The 20,921-nt window shown below is 42.5% G+C and overlaps 2 protein-coding genes across 3 annotated transcripts; one reads left to right on the forward strand and one right to left on the reverse strand.

The window, feature by feature from the left end:
* Window positions 1-496: 496 nt before the first annotated feature.
* ROM1 (retinal outer segment membrane protein 1) lies at window positions 497-11,132 on the forward strand. Its single transcript, XM_072118478.1, has 3 exons — window positions 497-1,237; window positions 4,130-4,376; window positions 10,447-11,132. Exons 1-3 carry the CDS (start codon window positions 657-659, stop codon window positions 10,645-10,647), a joined length of 1,029 nt encoding a protein of 342 aa, XP_071974579.1. The 5' UTR covers window positions 497-656; the 3' UTR covers window positions 10,648-11,132.
* A 641-nt stretch (window positions 11,133-11,773) lies between these two features.
* B3GAT3 (beta-1,3-glucuronyltransferase 3) lies at window positions 11,774-19,130 on the reverse strand. Of its 2 annotated transcripts, XM_072118481.1 has the most exons (7): window positions 18,912-19,130; window positions 18,303-18,422; window positions 16,069-16,192; window positions 15,437-15,767; window positions 14,107-14,397; window positions 13,522-13,638; window positions 11,774-12,148 (listed from the first exon to the last, which is right to left on the reverse strand). In XM_072118481.1, exons 2-6 carry the CDS (start codon window positions 18,382-18,384, stop codon window positions 13,540-13,542), a joined length of 927 nt encoding a protein of 308 aa, XP_071974582.1. In that variant the 5' UTR covers window positions 18,385-18,422; window positions 18,912-19,130; the 3' UTR covers window positions 11,774-12,148; window positions 13,522-13,539. The 2 variants fall into 2 exon arrangements, with proteins under 2 accessions (XP_071974582.1, XP_071974581.1); XM_072118480.1 differs by lacking the exon at window positions 18,912-19,130 and adding an exon at window positions 18,778-18,836 and having other exon boundaries at window positions 11,774-13,638.
* Window positions 19,131-20,921: the final 1,791 nt, after the last annotated feature.

Here is a 20,921-nt window from a genome sequence, read left to right on the forward strand (position 1 = left end):
CTCTAAATCGGGTTTGGGCCCACTGGAGGCTCCTCTGGTACAGTGTAGCGCCAGTTTAACCTGAGTTGGAAGGAAAAATGATCTAGAATATACTAATTATTTACAACAATTATATGGGAGTAGACGTGACAGACAACTTCTTCTATAAGTTCATTTTATTGGCCATATTTTTATACTAACAATCAAACTCAAAATTTGGCCATCACCAAAAGTTTGAGCTCCATCCTGATCATTCATCCATCTTATGTCTGTGGATAAGTGCAGGGATACAGATATTTTGTGCCTAAATTACTTGGGGTCTTTCACCATACTGGACAGGAGATGTAGAAGACAATACATGTTAGCAAAGAGACTGCAGGGTAGGAGAGCTCTAATAAGAGATTGGCAGTAGATACAGATAGATGACTCAGGTTGACAAAGAGACAGCAGGACAGGAGGGGAGAGCTCTAATAAGTGATTGTCAGTAGAAACAGCTAAATGCTGGATTATGGACTAGCTAATCCGATTCTCTTTCCACCTCGGACTATCCCTTCTCCCTTGTCTGACACTGGGAACCTGCGGGTCTCTGTCGCACCTCAGACCCCAAATCCAACCCCTCTTAGGGGTAATACAAAGGGGCTCTTGATCCCCCCCCTTTCCCTTATCCTATTTTCAGGATGGCCCTCTTCAAGACCAAATTTACTTTTCAGAAGCGGGTGAAACTAGCTCAAACTCTATGGCTTCTATCCTGGATCAGTGTTCTTATAGGGTGCGTGACCTTTGGATTGGGGGTCTTCCTAAAGGTGCAACTATGGATCCACAACGAGGTGATGGACAACACTGTGGCCCATGCTGTCCCCAACACGGTTATAACAGCTGGACTTGTAGGAGCCATCCTGGGTCTGTTTGCTGGGAAAATTAGCCAAGATTCACTCGATATGACCAAATATCCACGCTGGAAGCCATTTCTGCTACCGTATTTCTTCTTCTTCATCCTGAGCTGTCTGCTTTGTCTGTCTGCTTTAGTCTTAAGCGTTGCAATGAGAGGAAGTCTGGAGGAATCTCTAAAGATAGGTTTGAGAAATGGGATCAGGTTCTACAAGGACACTGACACTCCAGGCCGCTGCTACCAGAAGAGGACAATTGACAAATTACAAATGGACTTCCAATGCTGTGGTAACAACCACTACAAAGACTGGTTCGAGGTGCAATGGATCAGCAACCGCTACCTAGACTTCTCCTCCAAAGAAGTCAAAGAGTGAGTCACAATCTCAGACAAGTTATTCTTAGAAGTAGAAGTGTCTTATATAACCTGTTTCCTTAAAAAAATGACTCAATTTTCCACCAGAACTTTTAACATTTAATGTTTTTTGCTAGTTTTAAAGGAAATCTACCATCAGGATGAAGGATTGTAAACCAAGTACACTGACATACTGGTGTGTTCCCCCTCTGGCAGGAGCTACTCTCTTTTATCTTCTAATCCCCTGGTCTTTATAAATAAAAAAAGGATTTAAACATTATGCAAACGAGCCTCAGTAGCGCCATAGCTGCTAATTAAGGCCAGAGCCTCTAAGGCTCATTTGCATCATTTTTAAAGCCTTATTTTGTACAAACAAGAGCACAAGAAGCTAAAGAAGGAGTGGGTCTTGCCAGAGGGCACACACCACAATGTAAGTGTGCTTGGTTTACAATCCTTCATCCTGGTGCTAGATTTCCTTTAAGCTTATAGATCATAGTTATAAGCAGATCTGCAAAACAAGAATAATCCATAATCTATCATTTATAAGAATAAACTATTGTAGCCTCCTGTTCAAAAACCAACTAATGATTGTAGAAAAAGCTTAATATCCAGACTTTTTTTCATATTTTCCACGTGGTTTTAACCTGGATTTCATTTAGATTTTCTGCATGAAAATCCGGCAAGTAGGTAATATTACTTCTAAGCTTTATGGGGTTCTGCAACCTTTTGGTGTTATTTTGTACATTTTGCATTTTACGGTCCCTTCCACTTTTGAAAAGAGGGGGGGGGGGGGGGGGTTAGTCTGTCAAGTAAAAGAAATCTATTATCAAAATCCACTTACACTTACTCATAGATCCAGGCACCGTGGCTGTGGTAATCTTCTTATTTTTATCATCCATGGCCTCCTTCCTTTTAAAATCAACTTTTATAATTATTTTAATGACCCTGGAGGGCTCTGAGGGGTTTTACCATAGCCTCTACATGCTGCAGTTTTACACTGTCTCACCCTCATCTTCTGCTCCCTAAGTACTTTCCCCTGCCTCTACCTGATGTAATCTCACTGCAACTGAGGAAGTTTCAACACACAGTGGGAGGTGGGAAGTGCTCCTGCATAATGTAATAGCTTGTGAAGCTACAGCACAGAGGGGTTCTGGTAACGCCCCTATAGGCATTCTTGCTCATTTGCATAATTTTAAAAGTAGATTTTAGAATTGAGTACATGGATAACAGCTATAACACAGTGTCCCTGGTTTATCATGATGGATTTTGATGGCAGATTTCCTTTAATTTACTAATCACTTACCTTTTAAGTCAACTACATATATTTTTAAGATTTCACTCCAGTAAAAGGCTAATGTAGAAATCTTAGGACGGTAGTAATTCACTTTGAAACTAAGTACTTTGGATATGAATATCAGATGATAATTGTAAGCTTTGTGATATACTTTATTAAGGGGGTTGCCTGGGTTTAGACGACAAAAAAAAAAATATAAATCCTAATTTTTATAGTTAACTTTTTTTTTCTTAAAAGGAACCTGTCACCAGGATTGTCATTTTAAGCAGGTGACAGGTTCCAATAGCCTCTGCTAAGCTGATAGTAAAAATGCCTTTGTCAGCATTCTTCAGTACTTTATAGAACTTTATTTCACATTACCTGGCTCCATAGCAGCAGTATGTGGAGAGTATAGGGACAGCTGCAGACTGTGTCAGTCTCCTCCACACTCATCCAGCTCCCTCCCCACTTCCTGTCATGTGCATTGAGCAGGCAGCGGAGGGAGGGGGATCTGGTGTGCAGGAGGGGAAGAATGCACGAGGAAACACTAGTATTTGCGATTATTTCAGGGGTCACCACAAAAGTAGCGTAGAAGTCCTGATAAATACCCTGCAATGCAGGAGCGTAACTACAGTGGTAGCAGCCATAGCAGCCGCTATGGGGCTCGCAGTGTCAGGGGGCCCCGTCATCCGACCTGACAGAATAAAGAATGGAGGATGTACACCATTATATCTATATTGTACTGCACATTGTCCAGCATAATATGTATATAACATATACTGCGATGTATATATGCAGTATCTGTGATGTGTATATGGTGTCTGTATACACTGTATGTGAGTATGTTGCATATGGCACTGTATGTGTGTGTGTGCTTATATGCTGTGTGTGCACATGAGTGTATTTATATGTGATTGTAACTCTCATGTGTGAGTATATGTATATCTTTTAAGTGGGAAGGGGGCCCCAAGCATTAGCCTGCTAGGGGGCCCTGTCTCTCCGAGTAACGCCTCTGCTGCAATGTCTTTGTCCGCGTGCTGTTTTCTAACAGATGATACACTAACACATTCATTTCAATGGATCAATGCACACAAACGTGTTTATCTACCACCCGTGTAGTGACTGTAGAATACTGCAGGTCCTATTCCTGCCCCGTAGGATTGTATGGGAATGCAAAAGTAATGAATGACACATAGCTGTCATCTTTGTGGCATCTGTATTTGCAGATCAGTGCATAGGTAACAGTCTTACTTTTAGGCAGCTTGCTAAATCTGCCCCATTGACTTTCAGGTTCCGTATTTTACTGTTAATTCCATTACGAGGGCAGAATGCCAGGAATTCCGATTCTGCTTTGTCTGGCAGCATTGGTGATGTCAATACATTCCTGTTATTTCTATATAAGTTACACGTTCCGACGTTTGATGTCAATGCGCTAAGTGTCTGTTACTAAAATTTGCAAATGAGGAAGTGGAAAAATGGCTACCCCTGCTATCTGGCAGAGAAGTCCCATTGTGTAATTAGTCAATATTTGTAGACTATTGCTATGGAAACGAAAGCAGAAATTAAAGACACTTACATCACTCGCTTTATTTTTACGCTTTTTAACCAGTCTCCTTCTTTTTTATTTCATGGCGCAGCCGCATTAAGAGCAATGTGGACGGCAGATACCTGATGGACAGCGTCCCGTTTAGCTGTTGTAATCCCAGCTCTCCCAGACCTTGTATCCAAATGCAGATCACCAATAACTCGGCCCATTACAGCTACAACTACCAGACGGATGAACTGAACATTTGGGTGAAGGGCTGCCGGGAAGTCTTATTGAGCTACTACACCGGAATCATGGCCACAAATGGGGCGGCCGCCACTTTATATTTCCTTATACAGGTAAGGAACACACATCGGTACAGAACAGAAACAATGACTATAAATCCAGTCTATACAATTTCAGGCTATAAACTAAAGTAGGCGGCGCTAGAGGGTAATGGCATACGTGGCGTTATGACCGTGTTTTTGGAGCATTTTTAAGCAGCCCGTCAAAAAACGCATGCGTTGACCAGTTTGAATTAAGATATTGGTCAAACCCGCCAAAAACGGATGCGGTTTTGCGTGTGCCATCACCCATAGACATAGAAAAAGAAACTGTTCTGCTTTATTTTAGCACTCGGGTTTGTCCTAAGTTGTTATCCTCTATACACCTGATAAGAGATAACAATCTGATTGGTAGAGATCCATACAATCACAAGAATGAGAGTCCTCTGTTCCCCCTTAAAGAATATCAACCATCAAAATCCAGCATGATAAATCACAAACACTCATAGATCCAGACACCGTGACTGTGAAATCTCTTATATTTGTTATCCATGTCCTCCTTCCTTTTAAAATCAACATTTCAAATTATGCTAATGAGCAAAAAGGGCTTTGGGATGGAGTTACCAGAGCCCCCCCGTGATGTAGTTTTATAGACTGTTACACTGCCTTCCCCTTATCCCCTGCACTTCCCACCTCCCTCTGCCTGATGTAATCCCAAACAGTGCGAGGGGGAAGTGCTCTTACACAGTGTAATAGTCTGTGAAGCTGCAACATGGAGGGGCTCTGGTAACAACCCCCCCTCTAGCCTTTCTGGCTCATTAGCATTGTTTTAAAAGTTGATTTTAGAAAGAAGGAGGCCATGGATAACAAATCTAGATTACCACAGTCATGGTGCCTGGATCTATGAAAGTGGAATAAGTTTTTATAGTGAACAAGAGGCCCTTTCACATCTACAGACATGCCTGCGTGAGTAATTACTTGTAATTACTTTACATGTAATCAAAATTCCAAATTTTAAGCTGTTATAGCTCTCTACATTTTTTCATTGACAACTGGGCATTACCATTCCCATCAAAGAGATGTGGCACTGGCAGTCCAATCTAAACAGAGTCACAGGGGCTTATTTACTAAGGGTCCGCGGACCGCATTTTCGGCGTTTCCCAACTTTTTCCGTTTTGCGCCACATTTAACTGGGGTTTTTGTAGCACACGATCAGATTTTGGCAATCTGACTGATTCGAACTGAGCGCGGGATTTAACATTTAAAATTGTGTTGCAAGCCCAAGCACTTACATGCACCGGGAGTAAGATGGTGAACTACGGCGGAGCTGAGCGGGGAAGTGTCACATGCAGGAAATTGGACGCACGATCTTAGTGAATCGCGGCAGCCCCGAATCCTCGTCGGACAACGCGCCTCGGGGATCGTGACAGGACGGGTAAGTAAATGTGCCCCAGAGTGTCCAGGGGCATCCCCATCCCCACAGGTCAGTCAATGATGTGCCATGAGTGTAGATGTCACCACCGAGCACAATGAGACCCGCAGGAGCCAGCACTGGGCCGCCAGCCTTGGAGCAGTAGGTAAGTTGCTTTACTATGTATATTTAAAGAAAATCTACCGTCAAAATCATGATAAAGCAGGGGGCACTTACTCATAGATCCAGGCACTGTGACTGTGGTAATATTCTTATATTTGTTATCCATTGCCTACTTCTTTTGATAATTAACTTTTAAAATAATGCTGAAGAGCCAGAATGGCTGGTGGGTGTTACCCAAGCTCCTCTGTGCTGTAGCTTCACAAGCTGTTGCACTGTCTTCTCCAGGCCCCTGCTCCCTCAGCATTTCACACCTCCCTTTGCCTGATATAATCTCAGACGATGGGGAAGTGCTCTTGCACAGTGTAACAGCCTGTGAAGCTACAGCACCTCAGAGCCCTTCTGGCTCATTAGTATAATTTTAAAAGTTGATTTTAGAAGGAAGGAGGCCATGGATAACAAATAAAAGATGATTACCACAGTCAGGGCACCTGATAAGGTATCATACATGGAGGTATGTGAAAAAAATAAAAGACAAAACATAGTATAGATCCATTGCCTTGTTAGAAAGAGAATCATCAATGGTGAGCAGCTGGTTACCGTAAGGTTCCTGCCAAACAACTCCCCATATGTCAACTTCCTACAAGATCTTTCAGTTTGTGAGTGGAGCAAGATATTGATTACCAATGAGTTACTAAGTGTCAATAATCATATAAGATGATAAAGTTCATTGTTCAGATCATTAGATACGAGCTACTTGGCAGCACACGTTAAAACGTTGCCTTGGATTGAGCAATCAAACCCCCAACTGTAACGTCTACAGAAACCACATCCTGTATATTTAGGACTTTGGCCGAAAAGGTCTTTTTATCTCTAAAAATATCAAAACAGGTCTTTCCAATATAATCAGAGCAAAATAAGTTTTTGTTCATATTACACAGATTCTCCAAATATGCATTATTTTACAAACTGTTATATCTTCTGAACTATGGCACCTAGAAACACAGTCCTGGTATAATTTTTAAGAGTGGAATCTCCTCTTTAATATCACACAAGAATTGTATTACAGCGGAGATTGAGTTTTTTACATACAGCTCACATAGAAATTCACAATGTAAATTAGCGGTTGAAGAGTTATGATGATGATGTTCCAAGACATGAAGATACGATTATATTTGAATAAATGTTGTTTCTTTTTGTTCAAGAATCCCCTGTAAATAAGCCCGAACTAAATTTTCGGAGTTAAAAATAAACAATACCCTGTCTTATGTTAGGAGCATTTAGCGATGCTAATCTTATCTACTGTCCAATGTTTTAGGGATTTAAATGAGTTTCCTGTTTTAGGTATCTTCAGAGCATTAAGCCAAACTTAAACTGTTAAAGGGAACCTGTCATCAGGTTTTCACATTTGAACATGACAGGTTCCTGTGGCAGAGAAGACGCAACTCCTCTACACTTTTCAAGTTGGAACAAGGGATTAGCTTGCAATTGTGAGATTTGCTTGAAGGTCCAATAATGTAGTCAGAAGGGTGGGGGGGTTGAGAGAATTCTGAGAGTTGCTTTCTGCATGACATCATGACTTGGGGGATTAAGATGCCCATTCAACTCAGGGGTCTTTCCATATTTTAATGTCACAGGCACAAATGATTTTTATTATAAAAGAAGCTTGGGGATCAGGATTGCTACCGGACCGGGTTTCAATGTCTTTCCATATTTTAATGTCACAGGCACAAATGATTTTTATTATAAAAGAAGCTTAGGGATCAGGATTGCTACCGGACCGGGTCTAAAGCTGATGACAGAATCCCTTTAAGAAATTTAAAGGGGTCCACGACAGCAGTGCAGAAAATAAAAGAAAGAATAATTACCTATCTTTAGTCCGGTTCCTTTGTCACACAGGCCCAGAGTCCTGCGGGGTTAATTAGTTGCTACCTTGGAACTTAGGACAACGAAGGACTTATTACCCAAAGCGGGTCCCATGACCCCCTGGAACTTCCAACCCGACACAGTTCCAAATACTGGAAGTACTGGAGCGTAGGGAGAATGGGACTCCAGAGCAGGGCAAGTATGTTTTTTTTTCCTGTCCCTTGCCCTGGGAATCCTCTGGAAATCCCCTTTAAATATTTCCTCCAGAGGAAACACTTTCCATCGCTGTATCACTCTCTTTTGCTTGAAAAACACTCCATCTTACTTCCTTACTTATAGAGATTAATGGAGCAGAACGGTCATGCCCGGCTGTCTGCTCCAATAGCCTGACGGAGCGTCGAGGGTTTTGACGGACCCCTCGTTCTCGTGATATGTGGGGCTCTTAGCGCTGAGACCCCATCTGATCAGCAGGTTAGGCCCTATCCCATGGATAGGGCCTAACATTAATTTGTGTGAAAACCCCTTTAAGATGTCTTGTCTTTGTTCCTCTCCTTTACTCTCAATCCCATGATGCCACAGCAACACCCCTACATTGTGCTGCTTGTCAGGGTTCAGGATCAGTGGACCCTCTGGACCATCGTGGGAGATGGTATTAGCCGACACCCGGGACCGGAATCTAAGTGGCACCTGGTCTTTACCAGAGTCGCCGCAAAGCGGGATGGACTTGCTGCGGCAGGGTACCACCAGGTCTTGTGGTCAGAAGCAGGCAGAAGTTCAAGGTAGGCAGCAGAGGTGCAGAGTCAGGGTCAGGTCCAGGGTCACAACAGGAACGCAGAGAATACTCTCAGGAAGCTTTTTCAATGGCATGAAGCTCAAAGATCTGTCAGGGAATCCTGGGAACAGCCGGCCTTTGAGAAAACCCGGAAGTGCTAGCGCGAATCAGTTGTGCGCTAGCCCCTTAAATGCTCGAGTGGCGTCGTGTGCAAGCCCTAAAGAGCGGGGACGCGCGCGGCCTAGCCGGGACAAGCGCGGGCCAGGGACCGGGGCAGAGGCGCCACAGAGAGGGGCACGGGTTGTGCCTGTGATCCAAGGCATGGATCGCAGTGACACCCGTGACACTGCTTCTTTTTTCCTACAAATTATATATGAATAAACTGACAATTGAGTGTTACGGGTTCGGTAGAATCCCTGCAGTGTCTTATATTGTACAATACAGTGCAAAACTGATTGGACATAGCCATTTATCAATTTAGTCATAAATGTTTTAACGTCACATTTCTCTCCCCATTTAAAGGGGTGTCCAAACAAGTAAAACATATCCCTTATTTACAGGATACAAGGGGATGATTTGTTGATTGGGATCCCTCCATTCAAAAAAGGGAGTGGGGCACATTTACTAAGGTGGTTGCGGCAGTTTTCTGTCGGACTTTGCACGTTCTTTGCAGAAGAGCCTGCGCCACATTTATGTTGCATGCGACTATCTTGTGGCGCGGCTGCATTATTCTTCACGCAACACAAATTTCTGCACTGAAGGGGCATTCCGGTGACCGTGCACCACATTTAACATGCAATGTCCGACAGTGTGTCGCACGCCCCATGGTAAAGGTGCACCAAAAAAAGTTGGTGCACACTGTTGGAGCAGTGCAGGAGGCGCCAGATTCATCAACAACAAGCACCAGAAATTCTGAATCTGGCGCCCTCTGCACACTACACTACTGCAGTTTGCACTGTTTTTAGTAAAGTGCCCAATATTGTGCTGTGTATATGTTTTTCCAGGAGTGTTCCTTTAATTTAGCGCAGAATCATTAATAAAGCATAGAGCGTTTACCCTCGCATTGACCTGAAGACTGCACCCACCGGGCATTAGCTCTACCTTTCCTCTACAACAATATGTGGCACACATCCAGGCTTCAGATATTTTTATGATGTAGATTTGTGAGAACACGTTGTGCAAATCAATTGACTGTCGCTTATTTGGCTGTTTTTGTGCGGTCATGCAAGCTCCTAGTGAAATGGGATTTTTCCAGAAATGAACATTGATGATCTATGCCTAGAATAACCATCGATTTATAATCGGTAAAGGGGATCAAATAATAATGTCTGGGATTACACCGAGAGTAACCACTCAAGGGAAGCGGGAGCAGTAGTAACGGCACTTCTACTTGGGCAGCTATACGCTGTTACTATTGCTGCTGCTGGAGTAGGGAGCGCTGACATTCTTTGTAAATATTCTGTATTTGCAACATATTCCTGCGGATATGTCATACATATAAAGCAACAGCAGTATGGACTCTCGGGATAGGGATGTAATATTACCACTGTATAAGGAATTGGTTTGGCCTCACCTGGAATATGCTGTCCAGTTCTGGGCACCGGTCCATATAAATGATGCTGGAGAGGGTTCAACGAAGAGCCACAAAGGGGTATAGAGGGTCTCAGTTATGAGGAAAGATTAAAACAACTAGATTTATTTAGTCTGGAAAAGAGATCCTAAACCCAAGCTGTATAGGTAGGATTGTGGATTTGGGGGTCCAAACCGAGTGACAGGTTATTTTTAAGAAACAATATGTAATATTAGAGCAGCAGCGCCTGAGACACATGCAGTGTGCCCACATTTTTCTGATATTATCCCAATTTGTTCTCAGTGTTGTGTGTGAACATACCCTTATTGTGCAAAACAAATCACCTTCATGTTAAACTCACATAATATACAGAATAACCAGCTATGTGACATCTCTCTCTTTTCAGGCGTCTGTCCTTGTAAGCATACGTCTCCTTCAGACTTCCATGGATAAGATTACTGGTGCGGAGGATGTGGAGACCGATTCCGAAGGATTTCTTCTGGAGAAAGGTTTAGGGGAGACCATCAATAGTGGTCTGGAGAAAACCAAGGCCTTGTTCAAGTCCAGTACTGGGGAGGCAGGAGGTGGAGAGGCTGCTGCTAGCTAAATAAGCTATGAGGGGGTATACAGGGGCAGAGATTATATAGAGTATAGTGATAAACCAAGCCTGCTTGTATAATTACTTACCCAATCTACAGAAGGCCCAAAGGTCCCTCCCTTATGGATGCAAGGCATAAGGTTATACCGGATGGTTAGAAGGAGATTTTGGAGATGGATAATCCCAGTTGTAGCTGCTAAAATGTAGACATAATAGTAAAATAAAGAAGACTGCAATACAGTGTTGTGTACCATGGAGGGCGATGGTGGTGAGGGGGGTTGTGATAACGACACAAAGGTGGCAAACTCTCTGACAGATGGCAATGAAGGTTACCCCAGCTTCTCCCCTCTATAGGATCCCATCATATAGTATGTCAAGTAAAATCTGTAAACCGCATAAAATGTCCTGTGTGAACCTGACATTAAACGCATGGAGTAAAGATTCAGCACACGTGGTAGCATGCCTGCTGGAAATAAATAAAAGCCACAAGAATATACGTTGTAAAATGTTTATTTGTTGGGTCAACCCACAAATCTCACATAAAATATTAAAAGACACGACGTGAAAGATGGAAAATAAAATCATAAAGACTCTCTGAATAAATTATAAAGAGACATTTGTACAATAGAAACATGGAGCAGAAACCTTAAAGGGGTTGTCCTGTCACAGCGCGTTATTCCGAATCTACAGGATTGGCAATAATTTGCTGATCGATAGTGTCCCATGGGTCCTGAGAATGGTGGTCCCTTGTACTGGATGCAAATACACCTGCCGCTCTATTCTCCTCTATAGCACTGACAGAGGCTACTGGGAACCAACGATCAGAAAATTATACCCGATCCTGTGGGCTGGACAACACCTTTAAAAGGGCTCCTGTAGGAATTTTGAAAACCCCAAGAGGCCGGGATGGGAAAAAAGAAAGAGCACAAATTTACAGAGTTGCTCTGGGACTTTTGGGACCAATTGACGTCACTTCCGTTTTCCTGGGGGCTTCACTCCCTATGTTGTCCGAGGAGGCCATTTATTGATTGAACGTGGTCCAGTGAATCCCTGGAACCTCCAGCTTTGGGCAGTGCCGAAAATCAGAAGTGACAAATGATGCAAGAATTAGGCAACTATGTGTGTTTCCCCCCCCCCCCATTTAGGCCCCTGGGAAAACCCCTTCAACTGAACATAGTCATCTTAAAAGCAATAAAATTACATTTACAATAGGTCCACACATTATACCCAAGTATCATACAAATACAGTTTGGTAAGACCAAGAGAGACCCATCAGGAACATCATCAGCATATTACCCTCATTATGTATCCAGCAATGAGACAAATGGTGGACTGAACCACACAGCACCTCACACGTGGACACCATGGCCACTGAAGGCGGAGCCTCCATTGAATTAGAATATTCATGTACAAGTCTGGCCCATCATGCTTTGTATTATTCAATGGAGCAGTTGACCTCTCTATCAGCTGCCATGGAAGGACCGAAGTACAATGGGAACAAGGGAGAGTGCTGTAATATACAAGTCCAAAAATATATTTTTATATATATAACTTCAGGGGATCACATAGGAAATGTAATATATTCCATCACTTTAGCTCATTTATTGCACATGGGAAGAGTCTACGTAGTAATAGACTCCCTTAATATTGAAGTCTAGATCCCTTTTATTAAGGACAAAATTCTGGGACCGCAAAAGAAATCCAGGTGCATGAAAGCCGACATTAGGGTAAGAAGGAAAACCAGGAAGGATGTGCATTAAAACCGTAAAACCCCATCCGATAAAACACAAAATGATCGCAATAAAACCCCCAAAGTAAATCAAGCAACTACAATGTCTGAAATTACCAAGAATGTCAAACCTTCAATGCTGACAAAGGCAGATTCATGGTCTATCCATGTGCCACTGTTAAGACTCAGAGTAGAGCCGTTTTGCAGATCCTCTGTATACCTCCAACTGTATATGGAGGCATATAGAAAATTGCAAATTAATTGATTATCATCATCTCCATCAAGGGCCAACTATGTGGTATCCAAAAAGGAGTGTAGGGGAAACCACTTGTTTTGTGAAATCAGGGTTTAACTTCATTCAATCCGACTGACTGCAGTATGGTTGCATATCACTAGCACGTGCAAAAAAACAGCCCCTTAAAAACATGGCTTCTTTTTTCCAAAAAACATACCACACTTGACCATGGTTTGTGCCGGTATTGCAACTCACTGCATAGAAATCAATGGAGCTGAATTGCAAAACTGGCACAAGGTCTGGTGTGGCGCTGTTTTTAGGAAGACAGCAGCCATGTTTTTCAACCTCCAGACAACCCCTTCAAGGTGGCATTCACAAGTTGCACATTACATGCCTGGAATGGAATGGCTGTGGAATTTACCCCAGAGTCAAATCTGCATCATTACCCTAAGGGTTTCTTCCCACAAGCACAGATAGTTGCACCCAATACACATATAACCTGCTGCAGATCCTGTCTGTGTGCATCTACTTTAAATGTTAAATGTTTTGAAATCTAATATATTATAGTTGATGGGTGCCTGATGATCAGCTACTAGGGGCATGGGATTCTACAGCGTCCAGATCCACAAAAGCGTAAAGAGATTGTACCATGTGCACCTTTACCCCTCAAATAGGTGATCAGCAGGGGTGCTCAGAGTCACCCCCACACCTAATGATACAGATTGGTAACAGGGTTAAAAAGACTAGGAAATAACAATGGCAAGTTCTCAAATACAGAAATAACATGGAGTCCACTCCCCTGGTGATACCCAGATTCTAATAGGAATGATCCAACATTGCAATCTCATATGCCTTATGTTTGTAATTACAGGACTTATCTGGCCTTCCCATTACTGTACAGTAGGATCTGATATCTTACATGAAATACAGTCTGGCTTTACACTAGAATTTTAGGATCCGAGCCCTTCCCCTGCTTCTCCAGTAAATCTTCTTGCTTGAGTTTAGGTTTTTCAGTTCTTGTGTGCCACACCCAAATCTGTAACGGCAAGAAGTATGTGTCATATACCTGATATCAGGAAGGGTAGGTGGTGTGCAGGCAGAGTATATTTTAGTTGATTAATGTATGATCACTGGAGGGCCCACTGCTGGGAAATTCATTTATCACTACATTGGGGTCCTCAACTCTCCTTCTAAAGAAGTTTTAATGGAGGATTGGTCAAGCAGGTCTTATGACACTACATTAAATGTCTATGGGACTGAGGAGGACTGAGTGCAATAATTGCGCACATACATCAGGACCCCTGGTGATTATAGGAGCCATGGATGTGGAGATCACAGATTTATCACACACGCTGTGTTAGGATGGTGTATGTTTTTTTTTTTTCACAGGCGACTCCTCAGGACAATCCATAACACATGATGTACCAGTCATATTAGATCATTATGTATGGAGTCTATATTAGATTATAGCAGATCAGTTATTGTATTGTGTATATGTACAAACCTTAGTGCAGTTGTCTGCTTTGGGCTCCAATTCACCAACAGCCACCAATGGTCCCAGAAGGCTGCTCTCCAGAAAACCTCGCTCAGCGTTTGGGTCAAATTGTGCCTTTGGATGATTCAGAAGTAAAGCCAAGGACACTGCGAATCCAGCCATGTCTATGGGGAACGGTCTGTGTGTCTTCCAGGCTGTATGAAAGCCGACTACTTTACCTCCAGTGACCAGAGGACCTTCATAACGGAGCCCTCCGACCAACCCAACTGGCCAGACCGATACTTTCTGTGTGTTCCGCATCTACAGAATAGGAAAGAAAGTTCACATGACTGCGGCCAAAGGAAACAAAGTGATTTACAAACCAACATAAAAAAACTTTCCTCTATTAAATAAAATGTCTTTCCTTTATTTGGATGGGAAATATTGCAATAACCTTTAACTTTCATAATGATTTTTACTAAATCATCATAGGCAATTTGCACCTTTAAAAACGAAGAGAACAAGGCCCGTATTGTGCTTCTTACCTTTTTCTTTCCACAGTTATGCCATTTTCTGTTCTGAAGCTACTTATCAGAAATCCTCCTCAGCAGCAGTGAAGAGAACGGAGACTAACCTCTTGCTGTTTTTGCCCTAAAGCCAAGTCAGTTATAAGCTGCTCTCACAACCCACAATGCTTAGCGTTCTCTCTTGAAGTAAAGTTGTAGACTATAAAGTGAGCCTCCTACAAGTAAATCCACTGAACACAGCAAAGTGTACATACAGGAACTATACACTAAGGAGCCTGCCAACTTCCATCACATGGAAAAGCATAAAGTCTGTAATAAGTAGTAGGAACCAGCAGAGAAACTTCTTAACAGCTTCCCTGGAGTGTAGAAAGTGTCCAGAGAGCATAATGTGGTAAGAAAAAGCTTGAGGTGCAAAGAGAGACGTTCAGCATAAACACAGACTCACATGAAGGGACTCAGAACAGGGGAGACCTTCTACCCAACTATACTTTGAAGGAGACTATGGCTCCCTCCCTCCCGAGTGAACAGAGATCAGAAGCCTCTCCGCTCCAGCAGTTAGAATTAGTTCAGTTTCTTATGTACACAAGCCATGGTCTCACAGACATAAGCTGCACATCCAAGGGAGACACCTACTGCAGGGACAGGATAAACCAAGGAAGATAGCAAAGAAACTGCTGGAGGTAGGTAATGAAAGTTATAGACAAAATTGTTGTTTTAAATTCTAAGAGTTATTATACTTGTGTGGGGGAGGGTGGAATAGTTCCACTTTTAAGTTGCCATTGTCACAAGATATAAAGATATATTTGAACCAAAAGGATTGGGGTAAAACTTACCTCCTCAAAGATTTTCACACTGTATGTATTATCGTCATCAGCGAAGTAAACCACCCCATGGTCTGTGGGGGATCTGTTCTCCCGCAGCCAACGTAAAGCTTCATTTCTTTGCTCCACTCCACGGGGTTTTAACCAGTTGGGGTCGGAGTCTTTGAGTTTCATTGCTGGCGGGGTCAGCGTGTTTAGGTGAGTGTACGGCAACTTACTCTGGGCCAGAAGATCAGCCACTAAAGTAGTGCGAGCTGCCGAGTCCTCCACCAGAATCCAGTGAAGATCTGGGACGAGTAGTAATGTCTGTGACAGACGAGTCAGTTCGGCCCGCTGATGAGGTCTGACCAGGACAAACACAAAGCAGAGTAGTTATTAGTTATCCAAAATAGAGTCACAATGTAGGAGATTATATTGCTGGGATTCGGTATTTTAATGTTCACTCCGTACAGGAAATGTGGTATCAAATAGGAACAGGATGTTCCCGAAAAAAAAACAGCAGTTGATGCTTTAATTTTTATTAACTCATTCTGAGCCCTTTGGACATTTTTTTGGAAAACCGCTTCAATGTATGCTGGTTTATCTTGTGCTGTATATTCTCTGTTAAAAGCTACTACAAGGCCAACAATTACTGAACGTCTCACCTGGCATGTGTGGGGGTAACTACGTATATTACAGGTAAGTTCTCTCCGCCACGAGGGAGAGTGTTTTCCCTTCTGTGTTCATCATGAGGAGGCTTCGTCTTATGCGTACAGTCACATTGCTGACCTGCAAGCAATCACACAATAACCACATGAGAAGGCAACTCAGAAAACACACATTGTAAGTCTAGCAGGTCTATGACTTCACTCAACCTCACTGATGAGAATATTCCCTAAAGAGTCTACTAGACTTCAAAGAAATACGGTATAGGCCCAGGAACAAGTGGAGGACTATTCTAGTTATACGCCACTAATGTCAACCAATAGCAATATAATAATAATTCCTCTAAATATATAGCGCACACAGATTATGCAACGTGTTTGTTTACAGGGGCACAGAAGCCGCGCACATGGAGCTTCCGGTCCGCGACGTGGCTCCTCCCATCCGTCCCTATCTCTCAGCGTTGTAAGCGCTGAGAGATGGTGTCGGATGGGAGCTTCCGGCCGGCCCTGTATACAAACCGGCGCACAGATGAGACGGACCACGGCGCGGGATATTGGCAGCGCCGGACGAGGTAAGTAGATATTTATTATGTTTAACTAGCCCACCCAGCCCGGCCCTCAGTATTTTTTAAAACCTGGATAACCCCTTTAACCCATAAGTGATTGTGTGATATCATGAAGAAATAGCACCCAAGTGGAAATGAGCGGACCCCACATTTGCGTTCAGGATTCTGGTTCGGCCTCGCGGCCCAGACATATTGCCAGCTGAAAATAAAATTTGGTAAATTGACGCCCTAGGGTCATTTCTACACACAAGCGCTGGGAACATCACTGTACTGCAACACCAGGAGCAGACCCAACACAAAAAAAATCTACTTATTACAAAATATAAAATTGTATCTTAACTTAATACTTTGAACACAAGCAAAGTTTTTTAGCCGGTTAATATATTTTGGAACAGTGAGGACATCAAATTTGTGGGAGATAATAAACAACGAAAATGGGCAATATTGATTTTATATTGTATTTTGTACTTATAAATGACAAGATTGTACGTGTGGCCTCAGTTATAGGCCTCCTATAGGTTAGTGTACAAGAAAGCTCTTAGTGCTTATCCTCACATAATCCATTGCTTAGTTTACATACAATAACATTCAGTCACAGTGTCTGAAACCAATATCTTGAACATACCCATGATCGGTGGTCACCTTTCATCTACCACAGGAAGCATCATAACATCTTGTCATTTATAAGTACAAAATACAATATAATGGACATTGCCCATTTTCACCTTGTATTATCTCTCCACAAATGTTATGTCCTTACTGTTCCAAAATGATTAACATGCTAAAAAAATTGTTTGTGTACAATTTATTAAATAAAAATACAATTTTAGACTATGCAATAAGTTGGCTTTTTTGTGTTAGGTGTGTATCTTATATCAGCCAATTAAATTCACGAGTGGATTATTACTGTAGAAATGTTATGAAGAGTATAAAACAATGCACAGTTCAGTGTATCCCTCTATGTGTATGTAGCCCCGATTTTTTGGTGTTACGATTAACACCAGGAGCAGCTATTACACAACTAAAAGGGCTGTAAGCAATAAGTAACAAAGAGGTTATAACACAATGACCTCACTTCAATCAGCTAATTGGTATTGGACTAAACTGATCTGATATTGGTGCTCTACCCGGAGGTAAAGGTTGTCAAAATTTACATAAAGTTTTGCATAAATTAATAGTAAAAGAGAATACAAGAAACTTTTTAATATATGTGGCTTTTATCATCCTTCCTCTTTAACCGTTATAGATGAAAATAGTGAATGGGAGTGAGAGAAACACTAGAGTGTTGTGTTCTGTAATTTCCAACACTCTTAAAATATTGGATAGAGCGATCAAAAACAGGATCAACCAATTAGGACCTCCATTTTTGCGATCGGAGGGTCCCAGCAGTTGGACCCCTACCAATTGAATGTTATCCCCTGAAGGGGATAACATTCAAAGGTGGTATGACCCTTTTTTATCCTTAAAAAAAACAACTTTACATTTTAGTATGACCCTTGGGAACACTTCAATCTACAAAAATGTTGTATATTTGTCACCCAGTTCATTAGTCCCTAATGCAATGATGTTCTGCGGTTGAAACGCTACAACTCTCGGCAAGCATAAATTATCAAGGAATTTGAAATCTTTTAACATCTTGCTCTTTAGCACAGTATGTAGATTACACACCTAGCTGTAGTAACGCATACAGGAGGCCGGCGCTGGACACCACGAAGTACACAAGGAAGATGTTCCTCAGCTTCAGCCTCATGGTGACGAGATGTCAGGCTTCTGGTTAGACGGGAACATCTGAAAGTAAATACAAGAGAAGATTTAGGATTTCGTGTCTCATGTAAATACAAGCCTAAGGGGTCAGAAACCAATGGCCCTCTATCTGCTGTGGGACTACAACTCCCAGCATGGGTGTCTGGGCATGCAGGGAGTTGTGGTTGCACAGGATCTTGCTTGCCACTAGATACAAATCACTGAATACACAGCCAGGTTATATAGCACCTGTACAGCAGCTAGGGCTTTTCCAGTGCTTGTAGAACTACAACTCCCAGAAACCCTTGCACACTGTCCTATGGAGTAATCCTCAGTCACCTATAAAATATCACCATGACACACACCCCAAAGAGAAATTAAGAAGAACACCATGTCCTACATCATTAAATCCATTCATTGTGCAGTAACTGAGCCTGACTGTTGTCACTGCAGCGCGGAGTGCATGCTGGGAAATGTAGTTTTCACTATAGGCGCAGCTGTAGAACAGGAAGAACATATGAGAGTCATATTTACCACAGACAATTCGTGCCGTCAGAGTCGGGGTGAGCATGGGGCGCTGTGCACTCACTATGCCCCATCATCCCCTGTAACAGGAGGCAAGTCCGGGCGCAACGAACGGGGCGAGCGCGCACACTGATGACGCCACTGCTGTGATAGGGAATGCCACGTGGTGCACATTGTGAGGGGAGGGGCTGCTGTAGGTCATGTGATCACATCTCTGCATAAATTTGTGGAGGGATGCTGATGGGTGAAGGATCCTGGACTCCTGTTAATAGAAGGAGGAGATGTACACAGGGTCAGATACTATGTAGGAGTTTTATCAGAAATGTCTGAGGTAAAACTATTCTAGTAGCCCATGGGAACCAATCAGAACTCAGCTTTAATTTTATAAACAGCTGTGGGAAAATTAAAGCTAAGCTCTGATTGGTTGCCATGGCCAACTAGAATTATTCTACTCTCAGACACTTCTAAAAAAAAAAAAAAAATCCCCCCTATGTGTGCAGCCAGATGTAAAAATCATTAACCCATATATCAATATATCAATTTGTTTAACCCCTTAGTACCACATCCCTTCATTTTGGGGTGAAGTGAAAAGACACATCTCTTGTGATAGTTTTGTATGTGTTTTGGCTAAGTTCGCACTCAATTCAGCAGCTTCCATAATTTAGGGTGCGGTCACAGGTTCCTCTAGTGTTGCGTTCATAACATAACGCTAGTGCACAGGGGGTGGGCCTTGGCTGATCACAGCGATGTAGCTGAGGCCCGCCCCCTGTGCGCTAGCGTCGCGTTATGAACGCGGCCTTATAGCGATAAAATATTGTAGCAGGAGAAGTGTAAGGGAAGCTTACCTACCATGTATTTATTTCTATAAATGCATGACCTTCCCTTTACCTTTAATCTTAGTATTTCTGTTACGCTCCCTGAAAACGAGAGTAATGGAAATTTCGGATGCAGGTGTTAAACCGTTTTGGTGGATACACGCGATGCAGTTTAGCCGCTCCATCATCCTCTTTGTTGCAGGCTCCTGGTAGCATCTAACGTATCTAAACGTGTGCTACAGTGTATTCATTAATATCTATGCCAGTGGTGACAAACCTATGGCACGGGTGCTAGAGGCAGCACTCAAAGCCATTGTTGTGGGCACTCGGCGATCGCCCCAGGACACCAGACAGGGCTCAAAGAATCTTCCTGCAGTTCCAAGCAACTTAAAAGATGCTGCTTTAGGTCATATATTCGCTACTTGGGACTGTAGGAAGAGGGAGAATTAGACAGGGTCGAATTATTTTTGGAGGACCTCCTGCTGGCCCAACGATTCTCTGTGTACAGAGGGAAACTGGAAAGAAGCTAAAATGATGAAAAATTTCCATCTTTCTACTGTGTTGCTGTCCTCAGGAGGCCAATCTGATTGAAAGTTGTTGAACATGGGGAGCAATAAGTTACTACTTTAATTTTTGGTTGGCACCTTGCGATAAATAAGCGGGGTTTTGGGTTGCAGTTTGGGCACTCGGCCTCTAAAAGGTTCGCCATCACTGATCTATGCTATGGACATGACGGATGTCTACGTCGTTTGTCCTGTGCTTCTGTATCCTTGTTTCTTTTTGGTTGAGAAAAACGTGGGATGCTGCGTTTTCCATGTCCTTTTTGAAAACGTATAAAAAACGTATACTATGACCTATGGATGACGTATGCAGAAACTGTTCAATCGTTTGCATCAATTCGTCACGTCCATTTTCATGCCCATATGTGGATCTTAAAATTCTCCTTCTTGGTAAGGACACATGGGAAAGACTTCAGAGAGTTTTAGGAAGCAGAGGTAAAAAAAAAAAAAAAATACATTTTTAAACTGTACAAATGGATGCAAACGGATGTGACGTATACGTCAAATAAATGTAGACTGATGACACAAAATGCATCAGTTTTTTTGTAAATTTTTAAACGTATACGTTACAGCATATGTCAGGCGGATGCAAAAAACCCTGCCTAACATTTGCGTTTACAAAATGCAAAGTAAATGCGACGTTA

The sequence above is a fragment of the Engystomops pustulosus genome, chromosome 7 (genome assembly GCF_040894005.1).
Source record: "Engystomops pustulosus chromosome 7, aEngPut4.maternal, whole genome shotgun sequence".
Lineage (NCBI taxonomy): Eukaryota > Metazoa > Chordata > Amphibia > Anura > Leptodactylidae > Engystomops > Engystomops pustulosus.